The 13,766-nt window shown below is 36.8% G+C and overlaps 1 protein-coding gene across 2 annotated transcripts in view; it reads right to left on the bottom strand.

Annotated features, from left to right (window-relative positions):
* The window catches only part of TRPC6 (transient receptor potential cation channel subfamily C member 6), a 116,674-nt gene that overhangs the window by 20,355 nt on the left and 82,553 nt on the right, over positions 1-13,766 (bottom strand). For both annotated transcript variants that reach the window (XM_024760362.1, XM_024760361.1), the window contains exons 3-5: positions 10,843-11,028; positions 8,783-8,947; positions 2,665-2,881 (exon numbers count right to left, since the gene is read on the bottom strand). In XM_024760362.1, coding sequence (XP_024616130.1) covers positions 2,665-2,881; positions 8,783-8,947; positions 10,843-11,028 — 568 coding nt within the window. The remainder of the gene's footprint in view (positions 1-2,664; positions 2,882-8,782; positions 8,948-10,842; positions 11,029-13,766) is intronic.

Here is a 13,766-nt window from a genome sequence, read left to right as displayed (position 1 = left end):
ATCTCAACCACAAAGGTTATCCAGCCAGTTGTTCCAAGGAAACTGCTTTTATTCATAAAATTAAAAGTTAACATTCTTGGTTTAGGTTTCCAAGTGAAAAAGGAAAAACTTCCAATGTTTATATTAAAATATTAGTATGAGGAGAGACAATTATTTTTGATAAAGAATAAAATGAACATTCATTGTATTTAATCCTCTTACATAAAATTTAATGTTTTCAAAGTTTAATCTTGAACTTAAGTGTCATATCTTGCTTAATATGTTTTCAGTAGGAAATAGCACTTCCATATAAAACACATGAACTCTTAATGAAGAGTTTAATAGTAATCATAGTTATCTGAAATTTATTAAACATTTCCTATGTGCCAAGTGCTGTAATATGTACTTTAAACATACTAACATAAAACAAAACCTATAACATATAGGCTCTTAGATTGAGGTAAAGGCAATGTCCAAATGATCATTCTTATTTTAAATCAAATATTCAAAGTGAAATGTAATTTATTTCTTATAGCATTATGTTATAAGGTAAATATCAATTAAATTCGAAAAGAAAAAGTGGAAAATCAAACTCTTCTTTATCTAAGGTTGACTTTAGTGATGCAATTCACATATTAAGACACTATATTTCTCCTTGAAACATTTCCAGGAAATGAAGTGATTCAGAAGTTTTGAATAACTCTCAATGCTGTTGAATTACCTCATATGCATTTAAAACGATCATATGGTAATTTGTATAGTGCTTTGTAGTATTTCAATTGATCATCCTATCAGCCCCAGTATGAGGAAGCCAAGAAGACATCCCCTGCCCTAGAAGTGATATAAAACTGACTGCAGATGCTTCTCCAGATCGCTGAAAGAGAACCAAGCTTTGGGGCTACCAATGGTTTTGTATGAAGATTCCTTGGGCCTTCTTCTCTTGACACTCTCCACATTTATACCCTAGGTGACTTCATGCAGAGTCAGGGCCTTATGAAGATTGCTGAAACTTTATCCACAGCCTGGCTTCTCCCAGGGGTTGCATTTTAGTGGACATCTTCAACTGGAAATCCCATGGGCACTTCAAAGTCAATCACAACCCAAACTTACCTACCAGCTTTTCATTCTCCCAGTCTCAAGCATGATCTTCCCTCTATAATTCTTCCTCCTAGAGACTTGCAGTCACCACCTAGTAATCCAAGGCAGAATCCACAGTTCTCCCTTTCCATGTACAATACATCACCAAGTTCTTTGAAGCATATCTTTTAAGACACTCTCAACTCCTTTCCCCACACCGTGACTTCTGGCACCATGTTCCTCACAGGGATCGCTTCAATTGTCTCTCAGCCTCCATACTCACCCCTCCACAAAGCCACCTTCTTCCTCACAACCACTGTGACCTTTCTAAAATGTGATGGATCACATCACCAACAGCTGAAAATCATCCTCTGGCCATGTCACCACCCTTATCTCCCATCACCCACATCCATAAGTGAACCTGCATTATAGCTGGACCTAACACATGACTTTGCAAATGAGGTGCCAGCTGTCGACCTTTGCAACCCCTGGGAGAAGCCAGGCTGTGGATAAAGTTTCAGCACTCTTCATAAGGCCCTGACAATGCATGAAGTCACACCTTTGCATCTAACATTTTGCATTCATGCCTCGTAGTGTCCTTACACCCCATAAACACTCTGTAGGATTAACACGTCCTTATCTTCAAAGTCTCAGATTGAACATACTGTTCAGGGAGGCCTCCTTCGCCCCATCCACACCCCACCCCATTCAGGTTTAGATGTCCAGTCCATGTGTGTTCGTAACACCCTAATAGCTCCTCGATTACAGTACATGTCACATAGGTTTTCTTTATTGATTTACTTATTGACCTGTCCCCTCCCCCCAGACTTAACTTCCTTGACTATAAAGACTGCATTTCATTCACTTCAGTATCCTCATTATCTAATGAGGGCACTTTGTTAAACAGCTATTAGGTAGGTAATAGCTACTGACTTTATTCATTCATAAATATCCAATTGAAATATCTTTCATTTGCATTATATTTAATAACAAGTCATATGGACGAGTGATTCTAAAGACAAATAGCATAGTAATTAAGACCACATACCCTCTGTTTCACTTACCATTTGCGAGATCTAAAGCAAATTACTTAATCCTCACATTAATGCTGTAGTGTAGACATTATTATATGACAGATTGGACCACTAAGGCACAAACAGAGTGCGTGATATAATGTATGTAAAGTGATTTGAACAGTTCTTGGTACATAACAAATGTTAAACAGATGTGAGTGGCTACTACCTTCAGTTCCTATTAAATTGCAACGTAAAATCATGTGGTTATTTTTAAACTTGAAGTCACAGCTCTCCTAAAACATGAACGGCAGTTTTTCGTCACTGGCAGGGTTTGATTCATACTATCCTGTTCATTTTCTTCCTGGGTTTTTCTTAGAAATCTAAAAAGCATGTGGCATGTGAGAAGACTGTGGTACTGATAATGAACCCAAGGTAACTGTGCTTTAAAAACAACAACAAAAAAAATCATGCTGTGTGGAGCATTGTATCATGCTGTATACATCTGTATAACTGATGTGTGAGGGAATCAGTGTCATTCAGTCCTACTGCTAAGGCTGTAAAAATAAATGATGATAGAAAAATCAGTCTTTACCTATTACCCAGGAAATAATGAGCATCTCCATCCATGAGAAGCAGGAGGTTTTCATCCTGAACAGCTGTTTTGCATTATCTGTGCTGGTTTCATTAGGAAGGAGTTTGGTGCCTTCAAATCTGTCAGCTGCATTCATGACTAGTAGCCCCAGAAAAATGGTGAAGGAGGCTGCATGTGCTACAAACTTCATGAATGGGCCACGCATTATCTTCCCCATCTGCCACAACATACACCAAAAGAAAATCTTAGCTTTGTTCTGTACATTTTGCAAAACACACATGCGTATACACAAGAATAAATATCTGTGCACTCCAATCTTCTCCTAAGATAATTATGTACCTTTATATAACTAACAATAGAAAAATAATTCCTTATGCTGATATAAAATTTTGGTCACATTGCTCAGCTACATATGCTGATATTCTGGATTGATAGTTAAATAAATTAATTTCTATTAAATGATATTTAAGTTATTAAGATATTACATATAATATTGACAAAATATTTTATGAATATAATAATGACAAATATTATATATAATTAATATATATATAAATAATATATATTATATACATATAATATATATATTATATATAATCTGACAAATTATATATATAATAATGACAAATAATGACAAAATATTATATGAATATAATAATGACAGCATTAATATGAATATAATAATGACAAAAGAGCGTAGTATCACCATTACTCATAAAAAGAAAACTAATTTAGTGGGTGTGAAGTATTGAGGAAGCAGCAATGAAAATATTAAACTGAATCTGCTTTACAGTGTATACACCCTTGGTTGATGTTTGTCTGCTTGTTGTCCTCATGTGCATTTCACTGACATGGGTGCAAATCAGGCTTCAAGTGATGCTGTAAATGGAGTAAGAGTCAGGAGTACCAAGAAGAGAACTCCCAGCCCAGGACAGGACAGCAAGGCAGTTCCCATCACGTACTGGAAAGATGTCCTGGAATGACACTGGATTGAAAAAGGTCCAAGTGTCTTTTTTTTTTTTTAACGTCTCTAAATCTTTAAATATGGGATAGGAGCAAAAGGTTAAAACATTTGGTCTCGCGTTGAGAAGGGAGTTTTGTGGAAGAATGGGTGAATTCACTGGAGCTGGCCCAGGCAACGGAAACCAAGTAGGGGGTGGGTCTCAGGTGCAGAGGCTGGAAACAGAGACTCAATGGGAGCAGTTTGTAAGGGTGGCTGTAGGGTCTTCAAACCGTTTTTTATATTTGCAGAAGCCTATTGGAAATCACTTTATATTTGCTGTTCATAGGCTTCGGGAAAAGGTTTAAAAAAAAGTTTTGTGGGGTTTTTTGGCTAGAATTGCATCAGTGTGGTAAGAAATGCAGATTGGCAATTACATACATCTCTGGTCACATAACCAACACATTTTAGGTTCAGGTTCCAGTTTCATTCCCTCATTAGCTGAGTAGCAATGAGTGAATTTCCTAAATTATGTGAAAGTCAGATTCTTCATATGAAATATGGATACAATAAAAGCTCTTGTGCATCTATAGTACAGGAATCATTTCCATCTGAGATGCACGAATCCTAGCTGGGGCAGAGGGATGGTGTGTGCCCAGGATGTGTCTCAAGGGCTCTGTGTATCCCCTGTAATGGTTAACAAAACTCAAATACAAGTATGCAAGAATTTTTTCTTAGGAGAGGGCCAATAGCTTTCGACAGCTTTTCAAATGAGTTTATTATTACAGAAAAATGTAAAACTTAATAATAATACCACCAACACTTGGCCAGTACTTTTATGTACTGTTTTAAGTGCTTTACCCTGTTAATTCCATGATATAATTACAATACAAAGCGGTATATGCTGCTGAAATGCCATTTTATGGATGAAGAAACTGAGGAAGTGAGGTCCAGAAACTAGCTTAAAGGTCACACAGCTTATAAGTGGTAGAGCTGGAATCTGAACCCAGGCATACTTGTTTGAGTTAATGTTTCTATTTGGTTTACAAAACAGTTCATATTTTCTCATTGAAATACATATATATGTAAATTCTTAGAGAACAAACGGTTCTAAGATTTTAAAAAGCTAAATGCTATAATGGAAGGAATGCAATCAATGTTCTCTGTTCCTACACACTTTATCTGTCTATATGGTTTTTCAAAATCATAAAAGTTAGAGCTAGGATGAATCACATAGTTTAGTCCCTTCTCTCTTGATATTTAGAATCTTAGGCCAGGCAGAATATCAGGGTGTGTATGTGCATGCATGCATGCGTGTGTGTGTGTGTGTGTTTATCTAGATCAATAGATCAACCACTCTATCTATCTAGTTTTAAGCCAATGGATCTATACAGTTAGATATATTGCAGACTCAATCCAAGGTTACTTTGTAAAAGGTTGCTGTAAAAATGTTGTCCAAAAACCGTACTTCCATAAGTAGATGCTCATTAGATTGAATCAAAGAGTACTTTCTGTGTTTTTTTAAGATCTTGTTTAAATAGAACTCTCAAATAAAGTTAAAACAAATGGGAGAGAAAGTAGGCTTGATTTTCTTTTGCCTATTGTCCTTAGCAATGTTTTCTAAAAAAATATGGACTATTAAAAACTGAACATTAATGTGACTTTAATTTCTTTTTCTATGGTGTGCCACATATACAATTTTAATTCTACATTTGCTTTATATAAAATTTATTGTAATCATGGCTATTTAATCATGTTTTATATAAGATTTAATCACATGTACAAGATTTATTTAATCATTTATTGCAAGGTTCAATATCTTCCTGGTGAAAAGAGCTATTATTATAAATATTAAACCAATTTTTTAAAGTTCTCAGTTTATTTGACTGTTGTGGAAAACTGGGATTGGGGCATTGACTATTAGTAGTCAAATCCATGGAAAACTTATTTATTCCCTGCTTTGTTCAGGAGAGAATCAGAGGCGGCCTTCAAAATACAAAATTACGAAAAACTCAAGAGAGCACAAATTAAAATAGGAGAAGGAGAGGAGAAAAGGCTGGAGACATAAAATGGGGTGAGAATAAAACTACCCACATTAGAGTGTGCCTCAAGCCTGAGAGGTCTGGAACTTGAGTTCAGCTGTCTGGACACATCTAAAGCCAACGTTCAGTTATTCAGGGCACAGTATCTGATCTGCCCCTCACTCCTGACCTGCCTCACCTTCCTTCTTCCCTGGGTTCCTGGTTCTTACACAATATGACTCCTTTATTTTATTGGGAAGGGAGAGAAGAGAATCAAACCAGGTACTTTTGTTGCTTACTAAATATATACTACCAAACGTAAAATACATAGCTAGTGGGAAGCAGCCGCATAGCACAGGGAGATCAGCTCGGTGCTTTGTGACCACCTAGAAGGGTGGGATAGGGAGGGTGGGAGGGAGACGCAAGAGGGAGGATATATGGGAATATATGTATAGCTGATTCACTTTGTTATAAAGCAGAAACTAACACACCATTGTAAAGCAATTATACGCCAAAAAAGATGTTTAAAAAATAATAATAAATAAATAAAATTTTAAAAAGCAAACACATAAACAAAAAAAAGATGGTTGACAGGAAACTAAAGTGGTGTGTTTGGATAATCATATCTTCCATTTCTTATTACAAATCACTGAGAGTTGTGTTTCTCTTTAAACGAAAGGAGATTCTGGTACCACTCAATGGACTTTAGGAACTGAAGTGAGTTATTCATTTTCGTAAAATTTGTCACCTATATATTCTGTGACGTAAACAGATTTCTAAAAAATAACTGTAAAGAAAAATTGAACAAGGTGAAAAACTGATGTACCTGGAAAAATGACTGAAAGTAAGCACTGAAAGAAATACCTGCTTTTAAATATTATATCATACTCTTTTTAAGTATTTACTGATGATCAAATAACTATCAAATACCAATAGTAGCAGAAAATGTTGAAGATAGCTTAAGCCAAAATGATTTGAAATCACAGCATGACCTATTTTTACTATAATGAGTATAAAACACATTTGGGTTATGGTGGAAAAAGAGAACAAGTAAGGACAAAAAGAATTTCTTAAAGAAAAGAGCAGACTTGAGGAAAGAAAACCAAACTTTAAATAGAAACAGGGACTCTGTCAAGGTGCATAGGCCTGCAATTTGATCTCGCTTAATTTTCATGGATGCTTTGGAATTTTTTAATATTTTAAATAAAAGCATCAATATAGCTTGTGCAATCTCCCCCGTTTAAAAAAATCAATTCTCTAAACTGTAAATAATATTTATATATATTACCAAAGGGAAAAATGTAAAATAGATTTTATCATCATGCTTCAAACATTAAATAACAGTAAAATAGATTTTACATATGACAAAAAATACAGTGTCCTTGACAGTGTCCTTTTAATTTGATTATTTGCCTCAGGGTTCATAAACGAGGGTGGAAAACATACCAGGAAGAAACATGGCCAGGAAAGAAGAAATAGTGAAGGAAATCAGGTTAATTAAGATTCAATCAAAATTTAAGAAATGTGCAACTCTAAGGACTGCGAAAACTAGTCTGTCAAAACACCAAACACTCTGGAAGGCATTATGCTTTTGAACTCACTGGATATGGGGAGGCACAATTATTCACCTTAGAAGAGATATTATAATTTAACGGATCACAGAGTAATAACAAGGATAATTCAGAACCCCCCCCAACTTTTTTCCCCCCACTTTTAATTCAGGTTAAATCTCTGAAGACCCAGGAAATGTGAGTAGAAGCAGAACAGAGACTACATACATAGATGTAGCTTATGTTCTAGTAAGGAGAATTAATTCTCTTTTCAAAGTGAAATCTGTCATTCCTATGAAAAAGGGAAGAAAAGAAAAATCTTAACTTTCTAGAAAAAAATCCATGCTATAAATTTCTAATTCTAGTAAATATCACTATTTTCATTTTATTTTCCTCCTTTATAATTTATTTATAAATATATAAGGCCAACTTTTGGCCTTATATATTTAAGGGAAAAACATTTATAATGACAGATTTTACCCTCAGGAGAAAATGCCAAGTTTCCAGCAGTTCCTATCATCATCAATGGAAGTAATTATGAAGTTTCCACTATGTAAGGCTTTGCACCAGCTTCCTACCATAAGCCACTTAATAACATTCCTATAAGGTTAAAGCACCAAATATATGACTAAGTAATAATAAGAAGAAAATATGTTGGTAATGGTGATATATGTCTTTGCACCCACATGTTACAAATATTTGAAAATGAGTCATGCCCAGATTTAACAACAGCAAGTGATTCAACTGACATATCTACATGGCACATAAATAGATGGTCCAGCAGACATTTCAGCCACATAGCTTTAGAGTTATTTCAGTCTGACTCTAAGAGTTGAAACTTTGACAGTTCCAGAAATGTGGCTTCAAAAACATGCAGAATAAGATTGTTGGCAATGCAGGGCAGACAAATCTCTATGCCTGTTAACAGAATGACAGGTCAACATTTTCCAAACTTCTTCTGTCGCACTAATGAAAGGCTAGGTCCATCTGAACAAATTAATTTCAACAAATTCTGGGCAGAGTTTGCCAAAACCAAAAAAACCCCCAAAAACAGGCTATCTTTGTTGTCAGGTTACAATGTACTCTGTCCTTAAAGCAAATAGTCTTCCTTGAAACAAGCATTATAGTACTATTTACACAATTGCCCTTTATTTATATTAAGATTTATCTGGTCATATTCCGTAAAATAAATACAAAACAAAAACTTTCATCTCAAATTTTGCCAGAGGAGAAATAACAAAAGAAAACATGTTCTTTTAGGGTGTTATCTGAGGTATCTGCTCAATGCATACCTCATCAAAAATGTAAAAATATATGCATAGGTGTAACTAGAGAGAAGACAAATAGGAAATATACTGAGGTTTTCTTTCGCATATTAACAGTGGTAATATTACAGGTGAATTTTCTCTTTTCACTGCTTTCATTATTTCTTATAGAAAATATATGTTATTTTTATAATATTAAAAACAATAAGATTATTTAAACCCAGCTCTGACTTCCCTGAAATTTTTATTTGGGAAATAGAATTTTCTTTGCTTAACTGGCTCTGATATATAAACCAGATACACTTATAGGACATAACAGAGGTGCAGGCTTCACAGACATACCTTGCTGCATGGAGCAAACCAGTAAATGAGAGCCAGGAAAGGCAGTCCGATGGCAACGGCGAGGACCACAAGAAACTTGACTGCCGTGGTCTGCTGCCGCAAACCGGAAAGGTTCTCATACCATATGGACAGAAGCTGCTGTTGACAGTTTGGATGAGCTACAAACTAGCAGGGGAGTGACAAAACATTTAACAGCTTGCTTAAAGATTCAGCATAAACTCTTTTCTTGCATTCTAATATTATGTTCTGTTCTTGCCCATGAAAAATATTGTTAGAATTAAAGAACAAATGTAAAATATCTAGCGGGCAGGTATCAAGCAAGATGGCAGGGGGTCCTAATATGTATTACATAAATTCAAAGATTCCAACTTTTGCTTTATGACTAATGGGTTTTCTTTCAAAGCACAAACAAATTTTGGAAATTTAATATTGGAAAATGATTCATCAATATTTTACAAAAGGACTTTTATGATTATATGTTGTTTCCATCTAGAAGGAGTGATATAAAGATCCTGCTAGATCAGATGTCTAAATACTTTTTTTTTTTAAGTATACGACCTTTTCTGCACTGACCTAAAATGCTAAACTTATTTTATACTAGGCTCCCATTTGCATATGGGTCTTTTTCTGGACTGCCTATTCTATTCTACTGATATTTCTTTTTACTTCTGCACCATAAACTCTTTCAATTAAGAAAACTTTATAATTAAATTTCACTGTTTATTTTTCAGAAATTTTTATTCTTACATATTTATTGCTTACAAATGAACCCTACATACGACAGAGAGCTGCATTATTTAATATACAAAAAGCAACAACTCAAAATAACAATTGGTAAAGAATATTAAAAATTAGACAAAGGACAGGTTATATAAAGGAACTAAAAATGTTTCTTAAGGATGGTTAACCTGGAAGATAATTAAATCAAGATACAATGTTTGTCTTCTCAGAATGGTAAGGTTTAATAATACCCATTATGTAGCACAGGGAGATCGGCTCGGTGCTTTGCGATGACATAGAGGGGTGGGATAGGGAGGATGGGAGGGAGGCTCAAGAGGGAGGGGATATGGGGACATGTGTATGCATATGGCTGATTCGCTTTGTTGTGCAACAGAAACTAACACAGTATTGTGAAGTAATTGTACTCCAATAAAGATCTATTTTAAAAAAATTAAAAAATAATAATACCCATTATGAGTGGAAGAAATAATCCCTCTCACATACTGTTGACATGTGTAAACTGGTATACATTTTTTGAAGGAAATTTAGCAAATGTTTTGAAATAACAAAAAAAATAAAGAAAATAATAAACACCCTTAAATAGTAAACTGACTAAATGAACATAACAATGTAAATAAACATAACGATATGCAGCCTTTGAAAAGATTAAGTGGATGTTTATTTACTGATATGTGAAGATGTCCAAGGTATAAATTTATGGAGAGAAATATAATATTGATTAACCACTCTCCGTTAAGAATTGAGAAGACAGAAAGAGGGCATGTCGATATTGTTTGAAAGCTTACCATAAGTCTGTGTTACTTTTATTAGAAAACCTACCTATAAAAACTGGTTTTTTTAAAGATATCTTACATAACCTAAGAAAGCAGTCAAGGATAGGGGGCACCACATGAAGACAGAGATAAAAATACTCCACAAATAAAGATGAAGGAGATTCAAATGCTCTAAAGAAGGAATAGAAGGCATTGGTCTGGAATTGGAATATATTAACAAATGGGAAAACCGAGTTGGGTCTTAAATAATGATGTTCCTATCCTATAACAAATGCCTTGTAGTTTGAACACACAAAGTCATTTTTATATCATTATTTAAGTAAAAGAAAGTGTCAATCACTGCATAAACAAGTCTAGGTTTTAAAGACTGGCATTAGTGTAGGTTAAATGCCTCACAACCAGGCACTTAGAATTGTTGGAGAACCTACCTAGTGCAATTAATTAGAAAAAAACAGCTCAATCTAATTATGCCAACCCTTCCTTCATCCTGATTTAGCACCAATAAAAACTGAAATAATGTAAAAGGGGCTTCAGGCCTGACCTTACTTTTTTTACGTCATATTTAATGGCAAGTTTTAAACGGCTGAGATTTGGACGACCGTGATCTCCACCACTGTGGTGTATTTCAACATCCCCATTCAGAATGGCCTCTACTTCTTCGGTATTTCTGCACAGATCGAGGAGTCCAACAACAAAATCTTTGCACTGCATTGACAGTTTTTTGTAGTCATTCTAGGAAAGACAAAGCAAAGCAGAAAACAATAATGTAGAAGTAGCAAATTTTACTATGTTATGCTGCAGAATTTATCAGTGATTTGATGGTCTTAGAGGAAAAAACCTCTCCTTTTAGGTTTACTGTTCTTTTAACATCTTCAATTGCTGTTCTGCTGAGCGATCTCTGAAATATCTTAGCACAATAAAGATTTTCTTTATATTCTGAAAGAGGAAATTTGTCTAAAACATAACCAAAGTTATCAAAAAGTACTGCACTGTGCCAAACTCATCTGCTGATTCAGGAGAAATATAAAGTAAGCAACATTTCCCACAGCATGCTCATACTATTTTGTATACATATATCTCTTATGTTCATAACTTCATCAGCTAGGCACATAATATATATTTGCTAGACAAAAGAAAACATATATCACTTATCTATTTACTAAATTGTTACAGAGGAACTTTATGTACCAAACACAGGGTCAAAAGACAAGATCTAATATAAAGTCTGCAAATTGAGATTCTTCTCTTTGGAGAAAAGGAAATTTAATGAAAATGCTTTCACTGTTATTTACTGCTGATGAACTAATGGTATTTTGGGAAGATTTAGAGAGTACAGATCATATTTAAACACCAAAAACTCATTTTGAACTTACATACACCATGCATTCATACCTTCATTCAGGTCTTTCTGATATTTCCTTCCTCTTTATTCTCTTACATTGAAATAAGGCCATTTATAACCCAATGTTAATAAAGAAAACCTATTAGCTAGAACTTGTTGCATTCCAAGTGAATCATATCATTTAATCTTCACAGTTGCCTTGATCACTTAGGTTAAATAATATGTTCAAGATCATGCAGCCACTAAGTATCAAAATGAGGCTTTAAACGTAACCCTGTTTTGCTCTAAACCCTTTGCCTGTAAGAATGATGCCACTTTGTCTTTTTGTAGAATGCTTCTCTATTTTGATCTATGAAGAACTGGGAGGCAAGCCAGGAAAATACTAGTCCCACTTTGCACATCCAAAAACTAAGGTCCCGGGCTTCCCTGGTGGCGCAGTTGTTGAGAGTCTGCCTGCCGATGCAGGGCACACGGGTTCGTGCCCCGGTCCGGGAAGATCCCACATGCCGCGGAGCGGCTGGGCCCGTGAGCCATGGCCGCTGAGCCTGCGTGTCCGGAGGCTGTGCTGTGCAATGTGAGAGGCCATAACAGTGAGAGGCCTACGTACCACAAAACAAAAAAACAAAACAAAAAAAAACTAAGGTCCCTTGAGGTCACTGCCTCCATGGCAGAGGTTACTCTTAAAGCCAGCTTTGCACGTTCAGAATTAGTTGTCTCCTCCATCTTGAAGCCACCATTGTGTTGTAGGATGAAAAGATTCCTTGCAGGGGGAGTTAAGATAGCAGAGGAGTAGGAGGACATGCAGTTCATTTCTCCCCACGATGCATCAGGAATACATCTACAGATGCAACAATTCTCACAGAATACCAGCTGAACACTAGCAGAAGACCTTTAACACCAGAAGGGACTATAAAGATCCCTGAATAACTGTGTAGGACGAAAAAAAGGAGGGAGAAGGAGGAGGAGAGGAAGCGGGATGGGACCTGCACCTCGGGGCAGGGGAGCTGAAGCAGAGGAGAGATTCCCGAATTCAGGGATACCCCCCCCCTCCAACAGGGAAATCAATTGGGACAGAAGGGAAAAGCATTTGAGGCTGTCAGAAGAGGGTGAAGTGGCTGATCTATGGCAGACGGGACAGAGTGAGAAATATACAGGTGGTCTGTACCACAGCCCTATGTGCCCCAGACTGGGATGTGTGTTCACAGGTGTGCAAGGGGGCTGGGAGCTGGACTGCAGGGATTGGAGAAGAGACCCGGAGTGAGAACTACTGTTGGCTGTGGGGATACAGACTGGGGACGGGAGGGAGGAAATCCACAGCAGGGAATGCCTGTGGAGGAAGACTGGACTGCCATGAAAACAGGGCGCTATTACAGGGGGAGGAGCCGCTACTGTAATCTCTCTCTCCCCACACACCGGCACCAATGAAAGAAGCCTTCTCAGGGTTGGCCCTCACATACCTTATGCTGAGCACCAGAAAAGGCCCTCACTTGGGCCATATCTCTTGTGCCCGTGGCCACCAGCTTCCCTGCGCATTTGGTGCCACCAGGGGTCCTGTGATCCAAGCAGCCATACCATCTCTGCACCCCGTCCTCACAGGGGCAGACCCAAGAGCTCCAAGGCAGCCTCAGGATCAGATTCCTGTGGGTGGACCACAGGGAGAGGTGGGGATAAAACCAAAGCTGAACCTCAGGAACAGGGCGACTAAGTAAGAAGATCAAAAATCTTTCCATCAGCTGTTCAAGCTGCAGATTAAATCCCCGTGATGAGCTAGGTAGACCCTGTGTCTATGGAATATCTGAGTAGACAATGAGTGTTTCCACAAATGAAAACGGTCTAGCTCTGGCAGCTGTGGAATTTGGGGGCCAGCACACGCAAGAATTAGGTCTGATCAGAGTCTGAGTGGTTCCCACAGGGCCCACAGCAGGTCCAGAGACCAGCCCAGAGGCAGAGGAGGGCCTCTTGGGGAGGCAGAGGTGGGCTGTGTCTCACTGCATGTGCAAGGACACTTACAGTGGACACCCCAGGGAAACATAATTATTACTAAGAATTTTATCATGTTTTCATTCATTCTGTTGTTGGTTCTGGCTTTTTTGTTTGTTTCTTTCTTTTTTTGTTTGTTGTTATTGTT

This window comes from Neophocaena asiaeorientalis, unplaced genomic scaffold, assembly GCF_003031525.2.
Source record: "Neophocaena asiaeorientalis asiaeorientalis breed wild unplaced genomic scaffold, Neophocaena_asiaeorientalis_V1.1 scaffold601, whole genome shotgun sequence".
Lineage (NCBI taxonomy): Eukaryota > Metazoa > Chordata > Mammalia > Artiodactyla > Phocoenidae > Neophocaena > Neophocaena asiaeorientalis.
The sequence above is the reverse complement of the archived record's forward strand: the minus strand, read 5'-3'. Positions and strand labels throughout refer to the sequence as shown.